The 22,056-nt window shown below is 38.2% G+C and overlaps 1 protein-coding gene across 1 annotated transcript in view; it reads left to right on the top strand.

Moving 5' to 3' along the window:
- The first annotated feature begins 661 nt into the window (after positions 1-661).
- The window catches only part of LOC149302953 (synphilin-1-like), a 100,250-nt gene continuing 78,855 nt past the window's right edge, over positions 662-22,056 (top strand). The window contains exons 1-3 of the mRNA XM_089481720.1: positions 662-718; positions 7,912-7,984; positions 19,772-20,583. Of these exons, the coding sequence (XP_089337846.1) occupies positions 662-718; positions 7,912-7,984; positions 19,772-20,583 (942 nt within the window). The remainder of the gene's footprint in view (positions 719-7,911; positions 7,985-19,771; positions 20,584-22,056) is intronic.

Below are 22,056 nucleotides of genomic sequence, written 5' to 3'. Positions count from 1 at the left end.
AGTTTCAGGATACCCAGTACGGAGACTGGGTATTTTGGAGCTAATTTCCAACAACTTCAAATTTTATGAGACAGGCCCGACAAAACAGGACTGTCCCAACAAATTCAGGACCGTTGGCAGGTATGACATTATAAAGGTCAAACCCAGTTGCGCTTCCGTTGCAAGAAGAGCTTGAATTTGTTTTTTTTATAATACATAGTTAAAGCAGTGAGATTTAAAGTCACTTTATTGAATGAACTATACATTATACAGGGCTGCCAGGGATGGCCCTTTATAATGCACAATAAACTCCATGATTTGAAACCACAACCCTCTCGCCAGCTCTTTGATTTCTGAGTAAAACCTAAAGGCTTCCCTTGCTGTTCTTTCATCTAAGTCAAGAACGTCTGGGTCATGTTATGCTCAATTAAGCAACTCGGTAAAATATTTTTTTACAACCATAAAAAGCTATTTTAGCTTGAAAACAAACAATTATCCTTTTATTCTTTCCTTCATGCAACACTAATGCTCAGCATGGGGCAAGGAATACTGCCCCTGTTATAAGCTTAATTATTCTAACACTAGACCTCCCAAAGTACAACATCACTGATCAGTTTAATGTCTTTTTACAGGTCTGTAAAACTCTTCAGTGTCCTCCCAGAAAAATGCACATTGAAGAATGATGGAAGCTCCTGAATACCTTGACTTGGATGAAATTGATTTTACTGATGATATATCTGTAAGTATATTGTCACCGAGTGTATTTGAAGGTTATATTTATTTTACTGTAGTGAATTGGTATAATCTGGTCTAAAATGCTAGTATACCATTATAGTACTTGGCCACTACCATGCTTTCTCAATCAGATGCATGCATTACATACATAATTACCAATGTCCCTTGGTCCCACCTTGGACATTGGACCATGTGCAGTGACGCACATGGATCCTCCTGCAATCTGGGTGGCATAATTTAATCACACTCCACTCACATTGGCACCAGTTGTAATAAACAGGGCATTTTATGGGACAGCTAAAACATAAGAATATTTTTCGTTGCAAATTCGGGACTGTTTGCAGCTATGTACAAGATACCCCAAACAAAGATGCTGATTTTATAGCCAACAGAAACTAACTTGCCTTTTCCTACCTCCATTTGTTATTCAATTCCTATTGATAATAGGGGCCATCTCTGCTGGGAGGTAATAACAGATATTAACAACCTTGAACAACAAAAGTAACCTTAAGAAGCCTGGCAGTCTCTTCCCTGGTTATCATGCTTTTATTAGTTTGCGGTACATTTGGTCAAACAGTGTTTAAGCACACAGGACAGCTGTGTAAAGAATTTAAAAAAGATCAGTTCTTTATAATAACAAATAAGCAATTTGCACAAGGAAGAGGTTTTAAATGCTAACAGCAAATTATTCTTAATTGTGTAAATTAATTAACCTAGGTGGAAATGAGCAAACAGTGTTTGGAAGTAGGCAAAGCCAGTAGATTAGTTCTTCTTTTGATCTATATTTATACTTCCACAATGTTTATCTCTATTTTTGACCGTCTCCTAAATTATATTACACGGTATTTAGGTAATTGGATCTCTCCGGTTCTAAATAAAATTATAATTCTAATTTAGGTTGTTACTATTGGCAAAAACTACAAGACAGCCTGTAAGACATTACAGAGCAGGGCAAGGCAACCTTAGACTAACAGCTGGAAGATTGTCGGTTGCCATGAGAGTCCACAGAACTTTTTCCAAGAGGAGGCCAAAGCCAAGGGGTTATTTATAATGATACATTTTGGTTGAAAATGTAAAGGCTGGTCTTATCACCATAGCGATTAAAGCACCATGCAGCCCCACCAGAGAAGAATGCATATTAAATTGCTTTTTAAGTACGACCCTCACCGTTATCCAGTTGTCACGCCAGTTTTAGGCTGCTTGAAGCAGCCAATTGCTTGCAGCAAAGCTGCCCTATTAAAATCAGCATAAGCGCTTTCTGTGCACGAATTCTCTTTACAAGAGCTGGTTGGCAGGGAGTATATCATTACAAGCCAAGGATCAGCGGGGTGGGATAGAGGAAATAAATAGTGGGGATTCCGTTGAGGGGTTATATGTTAATTCCCATCTCCCTTCTTCAGAATCCCCACTAAGAATGTGTGCGCACAGCCCATCTGGCAGCCATGTTTGCAGCTTTCATTTGTACGCTGGCTTACTAGTGCATATGACGGCTGGAGTGTCACCTTTAGCTGCTATGGTGATAAGCCCGCTTTAAAAATGCACACCAAAATTGGTCTTTTAAAAGAACTTCCAACTTCCGTCTCAGAACTTTCCAAATAATATGGAAGAATGACTGCATATACCGGTACTTATATAATGCTATCCCAGTCAGTCTATACACACGTGCTAGAATGTCTGCGTAGGTGTCTGAATGTGCTTTTGATACTTTCATACATAATTCAAGCTCTATGTCCAGTAGGTTGACCAGATGGTCCCTTTTTTTTATGAGAAAAAGCATCGTAAAGGGCAGCAATTATTATGGAGTAAACCTATTTTCTACAAGCCTGAATTGAGCCATATGGCTACCATACCATAGAGGTCCTGTTATATTCACCTTATGTGTGCTGTTAAAATGAATTTAAATGAGGCATGGGCAAAGATGAGCTTCCTTTTTTTTGAGTCTTTCCCCAACTCTACTTAATTTTTCCCACGAATGTGTAAGCAGGAAAAGCCTTTTTTATGTGTTAAAAGGTGGTTTCCGTTTTCCTCCAATTGACACGTCACCTTCTATGACTTCCTGTATAAAGTGCCCATTGTTTTCAGACAGAGGCTTAGTCTGTTCGTGAAATATTATAACAGCAAATGCCTCTTTGCAGCACTGGAACATTATGCAGAACGAACAGCAAATTTGAGAGTTATTGCCTCTTTACTTGTCTCTCATAATTCCTCTTTTACTCCTTGTATTAGCTTGGACCCATTAAAGAACAGATTGTTGAAAGAGAGGAAAAAGCTGTTGGTACATTTCCCAGCGCACATGTTTACCCTTTGACTCCTGCAAAGAAGGATCATAATACTGTTTCCGAAACAGTAATTCTTTATAATTTCTAGAATATTGTAAAGGTGCTGTTCTAGCTACTCCTAGAAAAAGAATCAACAGATAGGAACCATTCAGCACATCTAGTTTGTGATGCAAAGATTCAAACCTTAATCAGTCTTTGGTCTCGTCTTAGATTCTTATATTAGTGTGTTAAACTCTACCACTTCTGCTGGGAGGATGGTACACTTATCTACCACCTTCACAATACGTAAACAGTGTATTCAAAAGACGATTGCTAGTTCTGTTGCTTTCCCAAAGAAATAATCCTTTCCTCTTTCATATTTTTTTTTTGCCAAGAACATTTAATTGTTATGTGACACGAAAGCAGGCTCTGATATGCTGTTACATAAAAAAAATAACTATGAAGCTGTTAGATGTTGTTTTCCCCTGTGCGATGCCAGTGACTGGTCCCTGGAGGACTTTATTGCACTCCAGCCAGGCTATCTGACAACCTTTGAAGATAACTGCTTGGATGCTCTTCATGGTTAACCATTAAGGATGGGGTCTAATACTATCTAATATACATGTCAGATGTTGTTAATCCTTCCTGTACTCTGCATATATGTATTTACATGGCATCTTCTATGCATGGGGGTCATGAAATAAGTAACATCACTGCCTCTTGGCTCCAGAGCATAGTGCCCAGTTATATGTAAGGGGAGTCTAACCCTATTTTTTTAAGAGCAATCCAGGTGCTATCCAGGTGCTATCAGGCACTGCCCAGTCAATTGCCAGTCTGTGCCTGCTGGTATTTGCACGGTATGCCTTCTACCCATGTTTTTTTAAACACCCCAAGCAGTTGCCTGTGGCTGCTGACCACTTGCTAGTATCTCATGGGCAATACAGTAGTTGAATAGGCTGTTCCCCTACCTTCCTGTTACTGCTCTTGGCACATTGCACACTGACATGGAGGAGGTCTGGGGGTTCATCCCACCTAGTTTGCTAAAACATGGGCACTGGAAGCAACCATCTTGGTTTTCTAATACAAGTGGCCAAGGTTGTGTATAATTATTTTATTTTTTAAAAGAACCACCCTATGCTAATATATCAGAAGGCTGCAACAGAATTCAGTAAACAAAATAGTCGGAGGACAGTTCATTCAAAGTTTTAAAAAAAATGATTATATTGATTAATTTTATTTATTTAAACTTAGTTTATCCCCCAAATATACAAAACAGAAATGTTTAATTGCATTGAAGATTCCAACTTACTTTGCTTGCAAACCATCCAGTAGTCAGTACAACCTAACATAGTTGGATCAAGATACACTATATGGACAAAAGTATTGGGACACCTGACCATTACACCAACAGGGACTTTTATGACATTCTAAATACATAGACATTAATAAGGAGCTGCCCCCCCCCCCCCCCTGCAGCTATAGCAACTTCAATTCTACTGTGAAAGCTTTCCACAAGATTTTGGAGCATTTCTGTGGGAATTTTTACCAATTCATCCAGTAGAGCATTTATGAGGTCAGGCACTGATGTTGGACGGGAAGCCCTGGCTCGCAATCTCTGTTCCAGTTCATCCTAAAGATGTTCAATGGGGTTGAGGTCAGGGCTCTGTGGGGGCCAGTCATGTGCTTCCAAACCAAACTCATCCAACCATGTCCTTATGGACCTTGCTTTGTGCACTGGGGCACAGTCATGCTGAAGTTGGACATACCAAGTTGGACATTCACTTATTTTTATGCCTATTTACTATTGCCAGTTATCTAAGTAGGTAATTTTGTTGTAGGTTACTTTCATATGAGAGTGTGCCTTGACTTGGCGGGTGAGCTTAATTATGCTTTGGCCAATTCATATAACCAAAACCGCTCATTTATATTATGTTTATATATTTGTTGCCAACCTTATTAGGGTGAGAAGCGCAGACAGTATTTTGGTTTTTGTATACTTTCATATGTCCTGCTTTTTTCATCTTATTTATTTACTATGTGTTGAATAGCAATGGCATTTCTAGCAGTTACGCCTTTATGAGGAAGTATGCTGTGATTTAAAATTATCCACAGCAAGTGGGCACAAAACCTATTTTTGTTTCCGCCATTTAGAAATAATCAGCCAGCTGATCATGCAAAAGAAAACAGAGGTTACAGAAACGAAAATACTGTCAATAATTGTAGTTACACAGTTACACACTTTTAGAAACATTACCAGCTAACAGTGATATAATTCGATCATAAACTCTTGGCAGATGTTCTAGTAATAGCCATAGTTCCAAGGCAACAATCCTGATGCTCCTTAGCTGAACCTGAAATTTAAATAAGGTTATGGTTTTGCTAAAAAAATGACTCCCTTTTGTATTATTGCATTTTTATTCTTGACTTTGGAATGATGAAGATGGAATCCTGGGTCATGAGAACTTTATGTAAAATGTTCTTAAATTTTATAGCCAAAAAAGACAAAAATAATATACAGATGTAACCTGTGGGCTGTACTGTTTTGTCCGCCAACATATTCCAATGTTCCTATTAGGGTGGAATAATTTTCTAAAAGGTACATTCTCTAGGGCCATATTTTCAATAAGGTAGACCAACTATGTGTTTACTAAGAACTAATTCTTCACCGCCTACAATTTTTTTGTTTTATTCACTTTTGTATTCAATTTTGGTTGCTTGAAATGCATGTTTTTTGTTTTATAGTTTTATCACTTGCAATTCCAATTAAAAATTATGTTAATCCCAAATGAGGGGGAGGATTGTAAGACATGTTTGTATTGAATTAATTTTTAAAACAAGTTTGGCATTTTCCCCAACTTTAAAAGATCCAATTCATGTACACTGTGATATCACCTACAACTCTGGTCACAAATTGGCAGCAGTATGACATCATACGAAGCACTGCTCACATTAAGTGACTTAAATTGTCATATCATGGGACATTCTTCCCACTGGGCATCTGATCTCCTCCCCAATTTGTCTTCTGCCACCATGAACGCTTAGCTTTCTGGAAGTCACAGGACATTTTCTGGGACTACCAACCACCATGTTTAAAAGGAGGATCTGAAACAACACATCGTTTAAACATACTGTAAAGTAATCTAAACAGGATTTGCTGAACTTTTCTGTTAAAAATATATTGTGGTTTTCTATTCCTTTAAGATATTTAAAACTGTGCTCGGAAAATTGTCGTCTTTGTTCTGTATTTTAGCTATAGTTTCCCTTTAATCTTACCCAAAAGACAATTTAATATCCAATAAAAGGACAAAGAACAAAGAGATACGGTTCTATGCTGGAACAAGACACCAAGACATTACCAGTGACTTCTTTATTGTGGTTGAATTATTCATTTTTACAGTCCCATTTTCTATTTTCACAATGTGCTGAAAATAGCTCTTCACTTGTAAGGTTTATGCATGTTTTTGGAAAGGCTTTGTTTTTATTTTCCACATTTGTTGTTGACTTGCATGTTTTAGATGACATTTAAAAAATGTTTTCAGTCTTTGCCTTACACAACATTGTGGTTGTTAAGGAATTTGAAATAACGCCCTTCGCGGACCGTGTTAATATTACTTTATGTTTTTATAATGATGTGAGTGGAAATCTAGAGACACATGACACATAGATTATTCAATCACAGTTATTTAAACCAACATTTCAGATTCCTTTAGGAAGCTTTATAAATGGGGTGCCTATATTTATATAGCCAACCAATTATTTACATTGTTATCTTTAAATGTTAAGTACATTAAAATTAGATAGATAGATAGTGATCCCTGCCGCCGCGGCTTCTTGCTCTTTCACACACTATATCAATTTAAGAATGCCACCAAAAATAACAAATCCAAAATATGTGTGAATGCAACACACCCTTAACAATGCAACATAACAATTTGGACTTGCAGAAACAAAAGGATTGCATGGTTCTGCACAAAGGAGTTTTTAATCTTTTAAACTATTAACCTATTATTGTCAGATTGTCCGTTTAAAACAATACATGGTATGTATGGTTAACCTTCTTTAGAAAGCTATAACTAGTGCCTCCTGTAAGACAACAATTGACAGGTCCATGCGGACAAAACATAAGTATTATCCATGCAAAATGATCACTAAACCCAGCAAACAGAAAAATACTTTGATAATTGTTATATGTATTTTTAACTTTTCTTTTCATATCTGGTATATAACATTGTAATGTAATTTATTGTTAATAATATATAAAAAAGAAACAATAACGTATTCCTTTTAAAACTGTTTCTTGTTAAAGTAAAAATTGACCGAGTCTAAATTTGGGCTGTACAAAAATATATCTTGCTGTTCATTGGAGTCCAAGGGCATACGGTTTTGGTGATACAGATTTGTTAGTCTAACTTCATTCCCTGATATTATAGTATTTTATATACACAGTGTCATATATCTGAATGTAAACTCACAGAGTAAATGGAACCAGACACTGAATTATGTTTAGTGAATACGTTTACATTTGCTTCCTGAATTTCAATTTTAGGGATTTCTTTCCTAATTATTACAACATACACAATGTTTAATTTTATAGTATTAGTGGATACTATATCCCCCTCACATCTGAAAAAGATTGAAATAAACTTCATGTCCCCCATGTGGACTGTTTAACTCTTTCAATGCTTTGCGATTTCCATGGATGAAATAATAGGGCATCTACAATGTTGGGAGAAGCAGCAGATATCCCTCAGAGGTCATTCTCCACATGAGATGGAGTTGGCAGCAACGGTTTAACGTTTTGGATCGTGCTACTTCTTTAATGCATGGAAGAGATGGGATTTTTCATACACTAATATAATATAATACTTAATTTGACTAATATATTTGGAAATATATTAAACTTAATAATCCTTTTTTTTCTTCATTTTGTGTTTTCTAGTATTCGATAACATCCCTTAAAACAATTCCAGAGCTATGCAGAAGATGTGATGCAACAAATGAAGACAGATCTGGTATGAATGTTTCCATATGGACTCACTTCTGACATTACCTGAAGAGCAGAACTAAACATGTTTTTCACAAACCTGTATATCTTGTGATATGTTGCATAACTTGAACTTGAATACAGCCGTATCTTGAGAGCAAGGGCAGGAAATTATTTTCTAATTGTCTGATATGGCCAGCTGTAGTAACGTGTAATTTACTAATGGAATGGGTGCCTTTTAAACAATCCCACACGATATAGGGATAGACACATTGGAGAGTGGAATTAAGTATGATAGTTTTTTAAATTATTCTCTGGAGTCTCACTCACAGCAAGAACATTGGGGTTTTCATTCAGACTTAATACCATTATTTGTGCATATATAACAATCCTAGTTTAAAATTAAGAAGCTCTGTATCTTGATGAGTCAATCTCTTGTTTCTCAAACTATTATTAAACCATTGGCCCCATGCATGTCTGCTCATCATAAGTGGATTGGTTGTTTCTCTGCTCATCATAAGTATATTTGTTGTTTAACAACACGTTGAGCATTCCTACTCTCTGATCCGACTGGATTTCTGGCAGATATTACTAGGTTGCTGTACCTGACAATGCCCAATCAAACAACAGTAAAGGAAGACCCAGTAACATATAATAAAATAAACGCTATAATCTTATCCAGGCAAATGATTGGTAAAGTAAGATGGTCTTCCACAAATTTACCCACAACTATCAACGTTTAGATTATAGATCCATTAACTAACTTTTTGTAGTACAGTATACTAATCATGTGTACCTATAGCCTATAGAATTTACCATCACATTTATAAGGCATAATGGGAAATGATGTCTCCCAGAATGGGGAGCCTGTAATTAGAATCACATTTTTTTGTATTAGAAAATGTTGAAATAGTAAAGTAATCCAGAACCAGGAATTTATGTTAAGCATCTTGGACTTTTTAAGACTTAACATTTATCTGTAGTGGACCATTACCTCTCATTATCTTGTACATCTTTTCAGGTACTTTGTTAAGTACCAGACAATTTAGAGAGCATTGTTTTACCGAATACAGAATAAGTATTTATGGCTTAAACTAAATAGAGTTCTTTAATTTCCAAAGTAACGCAATGGTGTTTCCGTTTAGGTGGCTTGTCTTCTGTTTGCGCATGGAACAGTTGCTATATAAGCACTTGTGCCAAGCAAAACAATCGTTACATTGTAAGATATTGTTTTTGTAAGACTAAGAAATGTTGTTTTTATGACAACAATCTGTGTTGAAATTAAGTTAATAGTAGTAGACATGAAATTAAGTATTAATGTATAGTTTAACGGGGCCACTGCAGCTAAGGTCGTTGCATTTATTAAATTTTAGTATATACTCAGCAGGCGCTCTGCAGAATTAGAGGAAGTATATTATAGCTGTAGTTGAAGGGTCAGTTGAAGATACAGTTTCACGCACACAGGTATTTGGCTAATGTAGAAATGTCATGGGTTAAGCAAGCAGGAAACGTATGAATGAAAGTCCCTGGGATTTGAACAAGTTATATATATATTTGTTTTTTCTTTCACTAATGTGTTGTGTGGATTAATGATTTATTGAAAGATTTATGAACATTGTACTGAGCCGATGCTTACCAGCAGGTAACGTTAGGACTGCAGTGGCCACATCCTTTTCTAAGAGTTGGCTAACAGGTAGCCATCAATCCGTTGGTGCTCAAGGTGCTTAAAAACACAATACAAATTTGGGTTACTAAAGCTTTATTTAGAGTAACTGACTTTTTTTATGTACAACTTTTGTTTTTCAGGACTTCATGTTCATCAGAGCTTTGTTTAGGCTAATCCAGTATTTTGTTAGTAATGTTCTTGGTACAGAATACATGTGGTCACAAACTATCCAAGCACAGATACATATAATAATATGTCTTTATATGTTTAATATATCTTTTTCCTCTCCCCATAAGACATGAAAACGTGATTGTTTATTGGTATTTATTTATTTTATGTATATTTTATTGTCTATCCATGCATACTTAAAGCTTCCACAACTTCTGCTGGGTAACCTAAACAACGCCTTCTGAGATTCAAAATCACTTAAGTCAGGAAGAAAACAAAACATAAGCCCAAACTTTATTTATCTTTTATACATTTTTTGAGTTTTAGCAACCATATTATTGAGGTTTAACACCTACAGTTTTTAAGGTTCTCATACCTGATGCTAGATATTGTCACAAAGGTTCATAAACAGCGTCTGCCTGCGTCTTGTTTACTTTGTTCCCTGTACTGTATGTTTTGCAGAAAACACCCATTAAAGATTAGATTAAAGTCGTGTTATTCATTCAAAAAATGCGATAATCTAGATTCCCCTTTCTAATTTTCTGGATATTTTCCAAAGAATAATAATGTTGCAGTTGGCTTTCTAAAAAAAATGTGCTCTCAGCTTTCTAGAACAAGAAAAAGTAGTTTTTCTTTTAAGACTAAAAGACTGGAAAGATTAGAATGTCCTGAAAAAATAGAGGATTTATAAACACTATAAGCTCAAGTGATGTATCATTTTGTAGTAAATATGCAGACAAAATCTTTACTACAAACAAACAGCCCATTATCTATCGCAAATGTTTGGACTGAGAAGGACACTAATTATTCTTATCCAAATCTGGCAACCATGCTATTATAAGAACATAATCCCATTGTCCAGTCATTGGAGGATCGTGCGAGGGAACGGCGCCACCTACAGTAGAAACTAACTGGTTAAATATTATTTTGTATTAATGTTATTTAAGGTGGTGGCCACAAACCATAAATCATCCTTAAGCTAAATGAATTCTTCACGCTGTCCTGGGACTACAGTTGTCAAGTGAGTTTGGCCAATCATGGCAGGCGTTTTTAAATGTAAGATTTTAAGTCACTTGGCTTCCCTTGAAGCACGCTTTTAGTATAAAACCTAAAACTTTTTTTTTAACTGAAAGTGTGTGCCCTTTTTATTGCAGAAAAGAAATATATAATAATTTTCTGGGAGACAGTAGCAGTAGTGGACAGCAACAGAGTTAGTGCTGATTGTTTTGGGTAGATTAGCCTAACTGGTGAAAAACACCCATATATATAACCAGAGCCGGCCTTAGGTGTTCTGGCGCCCTGTGCGGACTACTCCTCTGGCGCCCCCCCATCCCCAAAAAAGAAAGGAATAAAAACTTGTAACAAAACTTGTAACAAAACCCCAATCACTATATACTACGCCAAACATTGATGTGGTGTAGGCCTACCACTTCATTGTCTGGCTTAGTAGTAGGGATGCACCGAAACGAATTCTGGACTGAAACCGAAAGTGCAGCATTTACCTGGCCAAAACCGAATATGACCCCCCCAACACCATAAAAAATCTAACACTTTTATTTAAAGTAAGTAACACACCAAAATAGGACAAAACAATTAAATAATATTATATATAAATATATATATATATATATATATATATATAAAGTCCAAAAATAGTTACCGGCACTCCAGGGACTTTCCAAATAACCACACAAACAACTTTGGTTTTCAAGTCTATATATATCATATATATATATGATTAACAGCAATCACATTCCTATCATGCCCAGGCATACCCAGATTCCAGGATTTACTCGCAGACTTGGCATGATAGGAGTATGATTGCCCTATCTACCCCTTCTCACTCTCTTCTGCCGTATCTACCCCTTCTCACTCCCTTCTCCCTATCTACCCCCTTTCCCCTGTCTCACTCCCTTCTCCCTATATACGCCCTCCTAACTATCTACCCTTTCCCTCTTTGAAGTTCACTTACCTTTCAGGAGTCCTGCGGTGGGGTGCAAGGCCTCTGCCTCCCAGCTCTGCCACTGTATGGAACAGTATAGAATGATGGGAGTTATGATGTACTTTTAGAGCATAATTAGATCATGAAAAAGACATTGGAAATGGTACAGCATAACACCCATCACTCTCACACACTTACCAATCCACACATATACTAATCCACACGCATACCAATCCACACGTATACCAATCCACACGTATACCAATCCACACGTATACCAATCCACACGTATACACTAATCCACACATATATACCAATCCACACACATATACCAATCCACACATATACCAATCCACACGTATATACCAATCCACACATATACACTAATCCACACATATATACCAATCCACACACATACCAATCCACACACATACCAATCCACACATATATACCAATCCACACATATATACCAATCCACACATATACACTAATCCACACACATACCAATCCACTCTCACTGAATGCTTTCCTACCTTTCCTCTTTTCTCCTTACAGCTCCTTTTCCTCCTCTTCGTTCTTCTTCTTCAGTTCTTCTATCTTCTGTCTTCTTCCGGGTCAGAGGGCACGGACAGCGGTGGGCGCGGCTTCAGTGTTGTGCGCCGGGATCTGACTACAAACCCCGGCGCACAGCAGCTGTTGCCGCGCGGATCACAAGGGAGCGGTATCGGAGGTCTTTAACAGACCTCCGGCTCCCTTGAGTGATGTTAAGCCGGGTTCAAGGGAGATCCTTGAATCGGCTTAAAATCACTCAAGGGAGCCAGAGGTCTGTTAAAGACCTCCGATACCGCTCCCTTGCGAGCCTGCTCCTCCAGCGGCGGACATTACTGTCCGTCTCTGGAGGGGTGCCGGGTGCCCCCCTGATGAGCGGCACCGGGTGCCGCTCGCCCCCCCCGCTAGGTACGCTGCTGGCGGCAGCGGCGCCCCCTGGAGTGTGGCGCCCTGTGCGGTCGCACAGGTCGCACACCCCAAAGGCCGGCCCTGTATATAACGAATGTTTTATATAATGCATTTCATATAATGCTGCTTTAAAAAAATTAAAAAAAAAGATGGTAGCCCCAAGTATGTCTAGCCCGCTGCTTCATGTTTTACTGTACTGATTCCTGTTTTTGTGCGAGGTTGGATCCAGTATTCTTTAGCCTACCTTGGTAGTTTTTAGTCATGTCTACACTCATCATACACTCCTCAAAAGTGGTTTGGTTTGGAGACATTTAACGGGTCCAATATGTTGAATTATGGCCATGCACATTGGAACCCACTATATGAACTTCTAAATGTACTCCACGCGCCAGGGAAATTGAGTGTTTCCTCCAAGTGTCCTTGCCATCATGCATGATATCACCGGCAGGCTGATGCCAAAGTGAACACAGCTCATGAATCTGCACTGTATCTTCGTACTGTCAACATTACGGAACTGTATTCAAGACTAAGGACCAAGTGGGGTGGGAGTTACTATCCTAAAAGCCCTTTCAGAAACCTGAAGGGAAAAGTGTAAGCAGCTCGTATGATGCATACATATGAGTAAAAAAATCAGCATATGCTGATGTCAACGCCACCAAAAAGAGTAAGAGGTGCATTAACTAATTAAATTAGGAACTGTGTCACTTTCCATGTGAGTCAAACATTTCAACTGCTTGAACGGTATATTATGCAGTGCCAAATCTGCCCTTCTTGCAGACACTTCATGGGGTTGGCACTTCAAAGCACATAGCGCAAACTCCCTGGTTGGAGAATCCTTTTTTAAGTTTTGAATCTATTAAATATTCTATTTTAAATATTAAGACGGGTTCCAAACAGCAGAATGTGATGGAATGCTTTCACTTAACTGCAATTCCAGTGTGTCACTCACTCCTAATTAAAACAATCCATTATTTGTAAACTGCCTGATGCTTTTCAGGACCCAACAAGATTAAAGGTTAAATTAACTGCAACTGTTCAACAAACATGACACCATCTGCTTCATACAGTCAGAAGACGCATTACCCCACGTAAAGAACAACAACTCCCAGCTGGAATAGGCAAAGTAAGATCACAGTTTGAAAGCCACACTCAGTTCATTGTAGAGAAGATCATGTACAGAAGGTTCGTTGACTCAGCTGCCTTGGACCTCTTATACTAGGTCCTGTGTCATTGTTCTAATCAAAGAAGTAAATACATGGTAGCTCGTGAAATAGCAGCGCCTTAAGTTCATGTTCAGGTTAGAAGCCAGAACAGCAGATCTGTGGCTGCGAGATTGACAAGAAGCTGAAAGTGTAGCCGTCTCTTCCCTGCTGGCCAGACCATTGTGCAGAAAGAAGTGTTTTCATAAGGCTTAGACAGAATTCATTTCCATGCACTGCCTTTAATGGATCCTGTCAGAGAAAAACAGCTGGAAAGCATATGGTATCCATTTCCCTGTATCACTTGGAAAAAATTTCACATGTAAATAAAACCAACATAAAAGTGTAGCCCTTGAACCCGAAATCTTACACAAGACATAAATAATTCGGCACAATGCCGTCTTTGTACCGGACAGATGACTTACCATGGTCTCCTTTGTCCAGAGATAAGGCTTATATATGTTATCTTTTTAGGCCCTTACATCATTTGAGTTAACTCCTTGAGAGCCACATAGGCTCACGTTATAATGCGAGGCAATGCAATATGGCACACTACCTTGATAACCAGTTAATCCAGTAATAGCCTTAAATAATACAATAACAAGGATTGTATTACACTGTAGTTTATACAGTATGTTCCATATTATTTACATAACGTGGCACTTTATTTTTAATAGAGATAACAATGCTTACTCAGCATTAAGAAAATTCATCCACCGTACAAGAGACAGAAAGACGTTTCCTCAGTGGTGTTTATGTTAAATTTAGACACAGTAATGGCAACCAGCTCTTGCATATTGGCTCTTTTCCTTGTTGCAACTGGAAAAATATGCTTCTCAGGCACGACGTAATTTCATTATCAAATTATTTATCAGAACAGTATTACTGTAGGTGTCCAACAACAACGTTCACTTCGCTTACAGGTACAATATATCGTTAGGGATACTATAACAATGTTGGATTTGCTATGGCAACCTCAAAAGCATTGATCATCAGTCTGCAAAATTAATGGATATTTAAATCAATATCTTTTGCCTTTAGCCAGACCACATGTCAGTAGTCAGTATATCACCTGCATAGACTTTTTAGCGAACTGCAGTTACTCTATGGCTTTCCCCCACCTTGGTCAATGCGGCAGAATACTCCAGTGATTTCTTATTGATCGCTCGCTCCGCTAGCCAAACACACGAAGGGCTGACGGAAGCCACGTACAGTACAAATTTGGATTAAACCATGTCCAGCAAGAACATGTGGACACCTGATGTGTGTCACGCTTCATGCATTTAGTTATAGTCAACAAGCATATAGCTGAGTAAGATCAGGTGCTGACTAATTCAATTTTATGCACGGTAAAGTGTAAATCTGTAAGTAATTAGCAAAAGAAGAAATAAAGGGATGAAGTGCCTTTAAAATGGCAATAAAATAGATTCCTCAGGGCACTCTATTAAATACACTAGTAAATAAATTCTTTCCAAGTATCCCTATTTCAGAATGATAGTCCCTTTATAGTACAAAGTCCCCCTGCCTCTCTTTCCTTAGAATCTAAGTGTACAGTGTCGAAAAAAAGCTTAAAAACGTGTTTGTAAATCCATTTGTGTAAATAAGATACGTTATTGCCTTTTGTAGGAATAATAACCATAAAGACCCATCCCTAGCCACATCCCCTGGTATAACAGCCCTCCCCTTTGTATATTCACAATTACCCCAGGCTACCCCACAATTAGTATTAATTGTGAAATAAAGAATTTTTTTAGGAAGTTGGATGGAATGAACTAGTGTACCAAAAGAAACCTATGGTGTCTCTATTTAGTTTAATTCGTTTTTGGTTCCTGATCTTCAGCTTCAGTTCCTTACTTTGCCTGTGTGTTAGACCAACATATTATGTGTTTCTGTGACTGCATAAATGATACCAGATGAGTAACGTGTTTCTTGACAACTTAGCAGCAAATGTTTGGAAAAAAGAAACTGGCTAATCACTGGTCCCAAAGTGAAACCCCAGTTCTCCATGTGTACCAAGGAGTTGTAATGTAGACTATGTTTGTCTAGTTCTCCACAGAATCTTACACAGGGCCGGCCTTAAGGGTGTGCTACCAGTGAGGCCGCACAGGGCACCATGACAGCAGGGGCGCCTGCCCGGGACTTAAATTAAAACATTGGGGTATTTTATTTTTTTTTTTAAACTTCATTTAACATCCTTCATGTTAAATAAAGTTAAAAAAAAACCAATGCATTAATTTAAGTCCCGGGCAGGGGAGCCGAGCGGTTGCTCGTGAAGTTTTCAGCAACCGCTCGGCGCCCCTCACTCTCCGTGACTCCGTCGTGGTGCCGACGTTTCATGTTGAGCGCCGGAATATCATATTCAGGACTCCGGCAACAAGGCAAGTGAGGATAATGAGAAGTAGGAAGAGGGAGTAGATAGTTAGAAGGGGCAGGGAGGGTGTATTGAGAAGGGACAGAGGGGGGGTAGTGAGAAGGGGCAGAGGGGGGGAAGTGAGAAGAGGCAGAGGGGGGGTAGTGAGAAGGGGCAGAGGGGGGTAGTGAGAATGGGCACTGAGGGGGTAATGAGAAGGGGCGGGGGGTAGTGAGAAGGGGGCGCCAGAGGAGTAGTTCGCACAGGGTGCCAGAACACTTAAGGTCGCCTTTGATCTTACATTTGTATTCCCACAAAGAAAAAAATGACCTACATCTAGTTATTCCTTTTAATTTTGTTTATGAGTGAGTCACTAAGAGGAACTTTAAAAATAGTATGGTGATGATACACGTACCTCGCTTGTATAATACCATATGTAAACAACTGATTGTCTTACTGTTTTATGTAGTCATTTTTGCTTCTATTATTCAGAGACTTCTTCTGAAGAAATCTTGTAGATGTATCCAACCAGGGCCGGCCCTACAATGGAGCCGACTGGGGCAATTGCCCCAGGCGGCACTTCAGAAGGGGCGGCACTTTGCCGCCCCAAGCGGTTTTTTTTTGGTTTTTTTGAAGCGGAGGAGAGAGAGAGGGGCACCGAGTGGTTTTCGCTTACCCGCTCGGCGCCCCTCTCTCTCTCCTCTGCGGCGAGTTCCCTGTTCGGTCTCGGTGCCGGCTTGTAATGCAGAGCGCCGGAAGTGACGTGAATTTCCGGCGCTCAGCATTACAAGCCGGCACCGTGGCAGCACAGGGAGACTCGCCGCAGGACTGTTTAAGGGTAAGTACCGGTGGGGGGGGGGTGTAGATAATGCCGCCCCCCCCCGGCATCGGCGGGGGGCGGCATTTTAAACTTCGCCCCAGGCGGCGTTAAGTCTTCGGCTGGCCCTGTATCCAACCACATATGGAATGTATACATTATATTTGATTTAATGTCGTGCCAAATAAAAATCATTCAAACTAAAAAAATGGAAGCCTAGATCATTATTGGAGCCCTTACTGGCTACATGATGCTGGCCGAGGCTGGTCAGCCCAACTATTTATTAACTTTTCCTGCCAGACCCTGCTAAGCCAGGCTTTGGAAACATCCTCCAGACAGCATGTAGGTCCAGGCAGGTAATGCCATAGTTGGTTCAGGGTTGTATTACAGGCCCTCTCCTTGCCCTGGGAGCACATAAAAAGATTGTGAGGCTACATGGAGCTTAAATGTCCAGAACTTATCTGTGCCGGATTCATAGGAATCCCTGGTTGACTAAATATACTTTGTATGGTATGGAACTTATAATGTGATTAGTACTTAACTTACATGTCATCTTCCAGTAGAGAGCTTCTTTCTATTCTTTTATAATTTCTATAAAATCTCCTCTTTGTACATCTCAATATTTTATTTTTAAATATTTCTAAAAAAAAAAATTCCAAAACCATTTAAAAAATTTTTTAGAATGGGGTTGGAAATTTTAGGAATATTTTGTTCTAGTAAGAAATATTATCTTCTTGTTTTTATTAAGGTAAAAAATATTTTTGGTGGGCAGGTTCTTGCCAAGCATGTCACATTGAGCTACTAATGACCTTTAACCGATCACAATAAATCAAAATGTTGCTTTTATTCAGGATTCCCAAGTGGAAGATTTTCCCCTGGATATTTCTTACATTCAAGGCTAAGAAATTTATGGATGTATTATAGTTGTACTTGTCCAAGTAGGCAAAGGAAGTGTATTTAAAAACATAATATTATTTGGAGCATTAATATATCTCATCTAACCACCCAGCATTGTCTGACTTTAATATTTTATGCTTCTGGTGTCTAAACTCTTGAGGGTTAGTAAGTTAATGTACTGTTGCAAAATAACATTTCAGGAACACATGGGTTTAATAAACACTTTCAAATAGTTTTTAAACTTTTTTTGTATGAAGTGCCAGCTTATTCCTAAGTGTTAGACGTTGATGAATAATACAGACATATAGTGGATGAATTCTCAAATGTGTTATAAGCCCAAAACAGGTTTGGACCTTCATATGCAAATATACCGTTTCTCCAGTTGGCATGTTTACCCAGTTCACTGTGTGTATGTCTAAGCAACATGCAAGCCTTAAAAAGCTAAGCTATATATAAAGCACCATATCTGACAGCATTTAAGAAGCCTCTTACCCATTTGGTTAGTACTTCAATGAAGACACTGAAGTGTCTGACCCCTTAGTTTTAAAATTCAACTTCCTGCATTCCAACCATCTTGTTTTGCACAGTCCTATCGACCCCCCCCCCCCTTTGTCCTTTTTCTAGGGCTGGTGGGATGGTTAGGGGTGATCTTCTGAACTCCCTTGACCTGCTCAGGAGCAGTAAAAATTCAGCTCTCATGTAGCCTCCTTGGAAGGCAGACTCTTAAGGAAAGATAGTCCTGCATTGCCCTGCTTCCAAACTTTCTTACTTGTTTTGAAATGTTGGGAAGTGATGCTGTTTTTAGAGTATATCTCCTCTTCTGACATATAATTCCCTTGTTTAGCCCCTTTATGTATGTAGAATGACCATGTTAGATCTCTTTTGTCTTTCTTCCGAGCTGTACATTTTAAGATCCAGTATTTCTTTTACATACTATATGTGTGTATGCTATATTTACATTATATTTACATAATTTTACATCACCAGTCTAACGTAGCTGTGCCCTATACTATATAAATATTGCAACAAATATGCTATTTATTGTGATTTTGCTGAAGGTTATGGGTACAGTGAAGAATGCCTTCTGCTAACTAGCAGTGAAACATAGAACTTTAAGTTTCTAATATCTTAATTTGCATTTCAACCTCATACATTTTTTACCTTCCTCAGCTGTCAAGAAAGAAAAATAGCAGGTGGTTGCAATTTGCAAAGGGGATAAATAATGTGGAAGAGAAAGTCGTTAATGACCTATAAGTGATAATTTCCTGATTTATGAACTTTTAACCCTAAAATGAAATAACGATGCTAGTTTAGTGACATTTGTTTTCTCGATTTCTTTTCCTTCTATGATTTAAACTCTGTAGACCCTTGAGTAGCTCTGCTATCATCCTTCATTAAGCAAAGTGAAGAAAATGCTTGGTTCAAGAAAAAGTCCTCCTGAAAGGGAAATTTGCACTTTCATTTCATTGACGGCCATTTATTTGGCCTTCTTTTGAAATGATTACAAAACCTTAACTCAGCTCAGTACAGAAAGGTGTCAAATACAATTAAAAGGTGCATCCCTGCAAATTTGTGATGTACGTTTTCCACGAGTGTCCCTATTAAAGGGAAAATTAGATTACCTTAATACTGAATTCTTGCTGTGAATGGAAACCCTAGCAAGGCAAAGGGCAATTTTTCATTTTTTTTAAAAATATTTCTCAGTTTACAAACTGTTTTATTCATAGTTGTGAATGATTAATACTACTTTTTGGTTGTAACAAAAGTTACATGACTTGGAAATCTCCATAACTAATTGAGTGTTTTGTTGGCTTTGCAGTTTCCGGAGCACTGTGGAATTGTGGAGTATCAAGTCTTATTGGCAATACACAAAAGCCAACAGGGATTGCAGATGTATACAGTAAATTCAGACCCGTGAAGAGAGTTTCTCCATTAAAACATCAACCAGAAAGCCCTCAAATCAATGAAAGTGATGACCAGAAAGAGAAGAAAGATGAAAATGAAAAATATGTTGACCTTGAAAAGATCCCAGGGAGCTCCTCTGGAGATGATGTGGACTTTAAAAGTAAGAATATTGAATCAAATGGTTTGCCTGGGGAGCTTGAGCATTATGACCTAGATATGGATGAGATCTTGGATGTGCCTTATATCAAATCTAGCCAACCTATGACTTTGTTTACAAGAGTTGCATCTGAAAAACGGACTTCTAGCATCTACCCAGGAAAGGCTGGTTCTATGGGAGACTTGGAGAACCAGCCAACCAATGCCACACAGTTTTGTGTATTGTCCCCTGTTAAGAACTCTTCACAGGCTTCTGTTCTTGATCAGAGCAGGCATTCATCAGGAGGATTAGAGCTATCCCAGGCTAGCATTCAATGTGGTTCACTCCTTGATTCTGAATACCATAATAAGGGCTTCCTAAATAGGACACTTTCTGATTCCCATGCACAGAAAAGTGAAAAAAGCACACCGAACTGCCAGCATAGAGCTTTCCATCTGCAGACAACCACTGCTGACACACAACTGGATGGGTTAAACGGTAATCTCAACTGGACATTATCTGAAGGTGAAGATATGAAGAAAATTAAGAGCATAATCAATATTGTGAAAGAAGGGCAAATATCTTTACTGGTAAGTATATTAATTAGACTTGATAGAATGATCTCATCTTATTTATCGTCTAAAATATTTTTTTTCAAATGGTTAACGGTTGACAAAGCATGCATTGGACACTACTGTTTACATGACCACAATGTACTTCCAGAAAATAATTATATCTAATAATGGGGAAATAAGAAATATTACAAAAGAAAACTATGTTATATGCAAGTTGTCTGTAGCTTAGTCTGAATGCTACTTGTCATTGGCTCACCGTGGGAACACTGCGCTGTCTGTTGTCTGATGATTAGTATTCAGAAGGTTTTTTTCCAGCTTTTTGTACGAACCATTCACCGTCAGATGCTTGAAATTTCTGTCGACCCATGCTAAGCATTATGCTTGTTGGAGCTCTGTTGATTAGATGCCATGAATATGGGTTACCAAAGAAACAATCAACATCTTTTATAGCATGACACACATCGGGATGCAAGCTTAGCTCACTGATCACAAAACAGCGTCAGCACAGATGTCCGAACTAGCTTCTAGTCTCAGCGTATGTATGTATATATTACTGTCTGACGATAACTTCCACAATCATCTAAAGTATGTTAAAAACTAAATTATGTTCCTCTTGATTGAGAAAGTTAATCACAGATTGTTTAATGTTTTTAAGGGTAGATTTTTCATTATTTTCCTAGCATGACAGCTATTACAAGAACTGGGAACAATTGGAAAGTCAGCAGGAAATTCATTACTGCAATTAATCTCAATTTAGGCATGACTGTTCATACAAACAGCAGATCTAAACGTACTGCCTGTTTTGTTACTAGATGGAGTTATAATAAACGTCCAGTATCATGATTAAGAACTTGCATTAACCACAGTAATATGACCCAAGTATTCAGGAAGCTGTTAGGATGATATATTTTATCATACAACAAGAATGGAAAATGCACTGCTTTTTTGCTACATATGTTCCTATAGCAGTAAAAATCAGTTCATTGTTTTTTGGTTTTTTTCTCTATACGTGACAGGCTGTGGAGAGAATTGCATTCGAATGTTTAACGCGATTACTTAAAAAATACTAAGAATGGCTCTAAGATACATTACTGCTTTTCTATGCTCGAGGGATTTATTAGAACAGTTACTAGAATAGAATTTTCAGTCTAGAACAACAAAGTAATGTGGAACAGCAATTCTTATATATTATGATGTCTTATAAGTTCTGTAGATCATTATCAAGAGCCATGATCTCAGTTAATTGAGCAAACCCCGGTGAAAGTTTTAAGGGTAACTTTTGCCAAAGCAAAGAAGCGTGGATAGGGAAGGGAGAAACTACTAGTCACAATCCATGTGACATTTCTTGGAAGATCACATATGATGTGACATCGATGACTGCGGAAACATCGTTGTTTCTACTGGGTGAATTTTGGTACTTTTCCCCAGTGATGGGGGTCAATGGCCTTATTTAGCTTACTTTTTAGATACTAAAGACTGATCGGCGTC

Source organism: Sceloporus occidentalis, unplaced genomic scaffold (assembly GCF_023333645.1).
Source record: "Sceloporus occidentalis isolate IW3139 unplaced genomic scaffold, rSceOcc1.0.p SCAF_16, whole genome shotgun sequence".
Lineage (NCBI taxonomy): Eukaryota > Metazoa > Chordata > Lepidosauria > Squamata > Phrynosomatidae > Sceloporus > Sceloporus occidentalis.
Note: the sequence above shows the minus strand (reverse complement) of the source record. Positions and strands in the feature narration are given on the sequence as shown.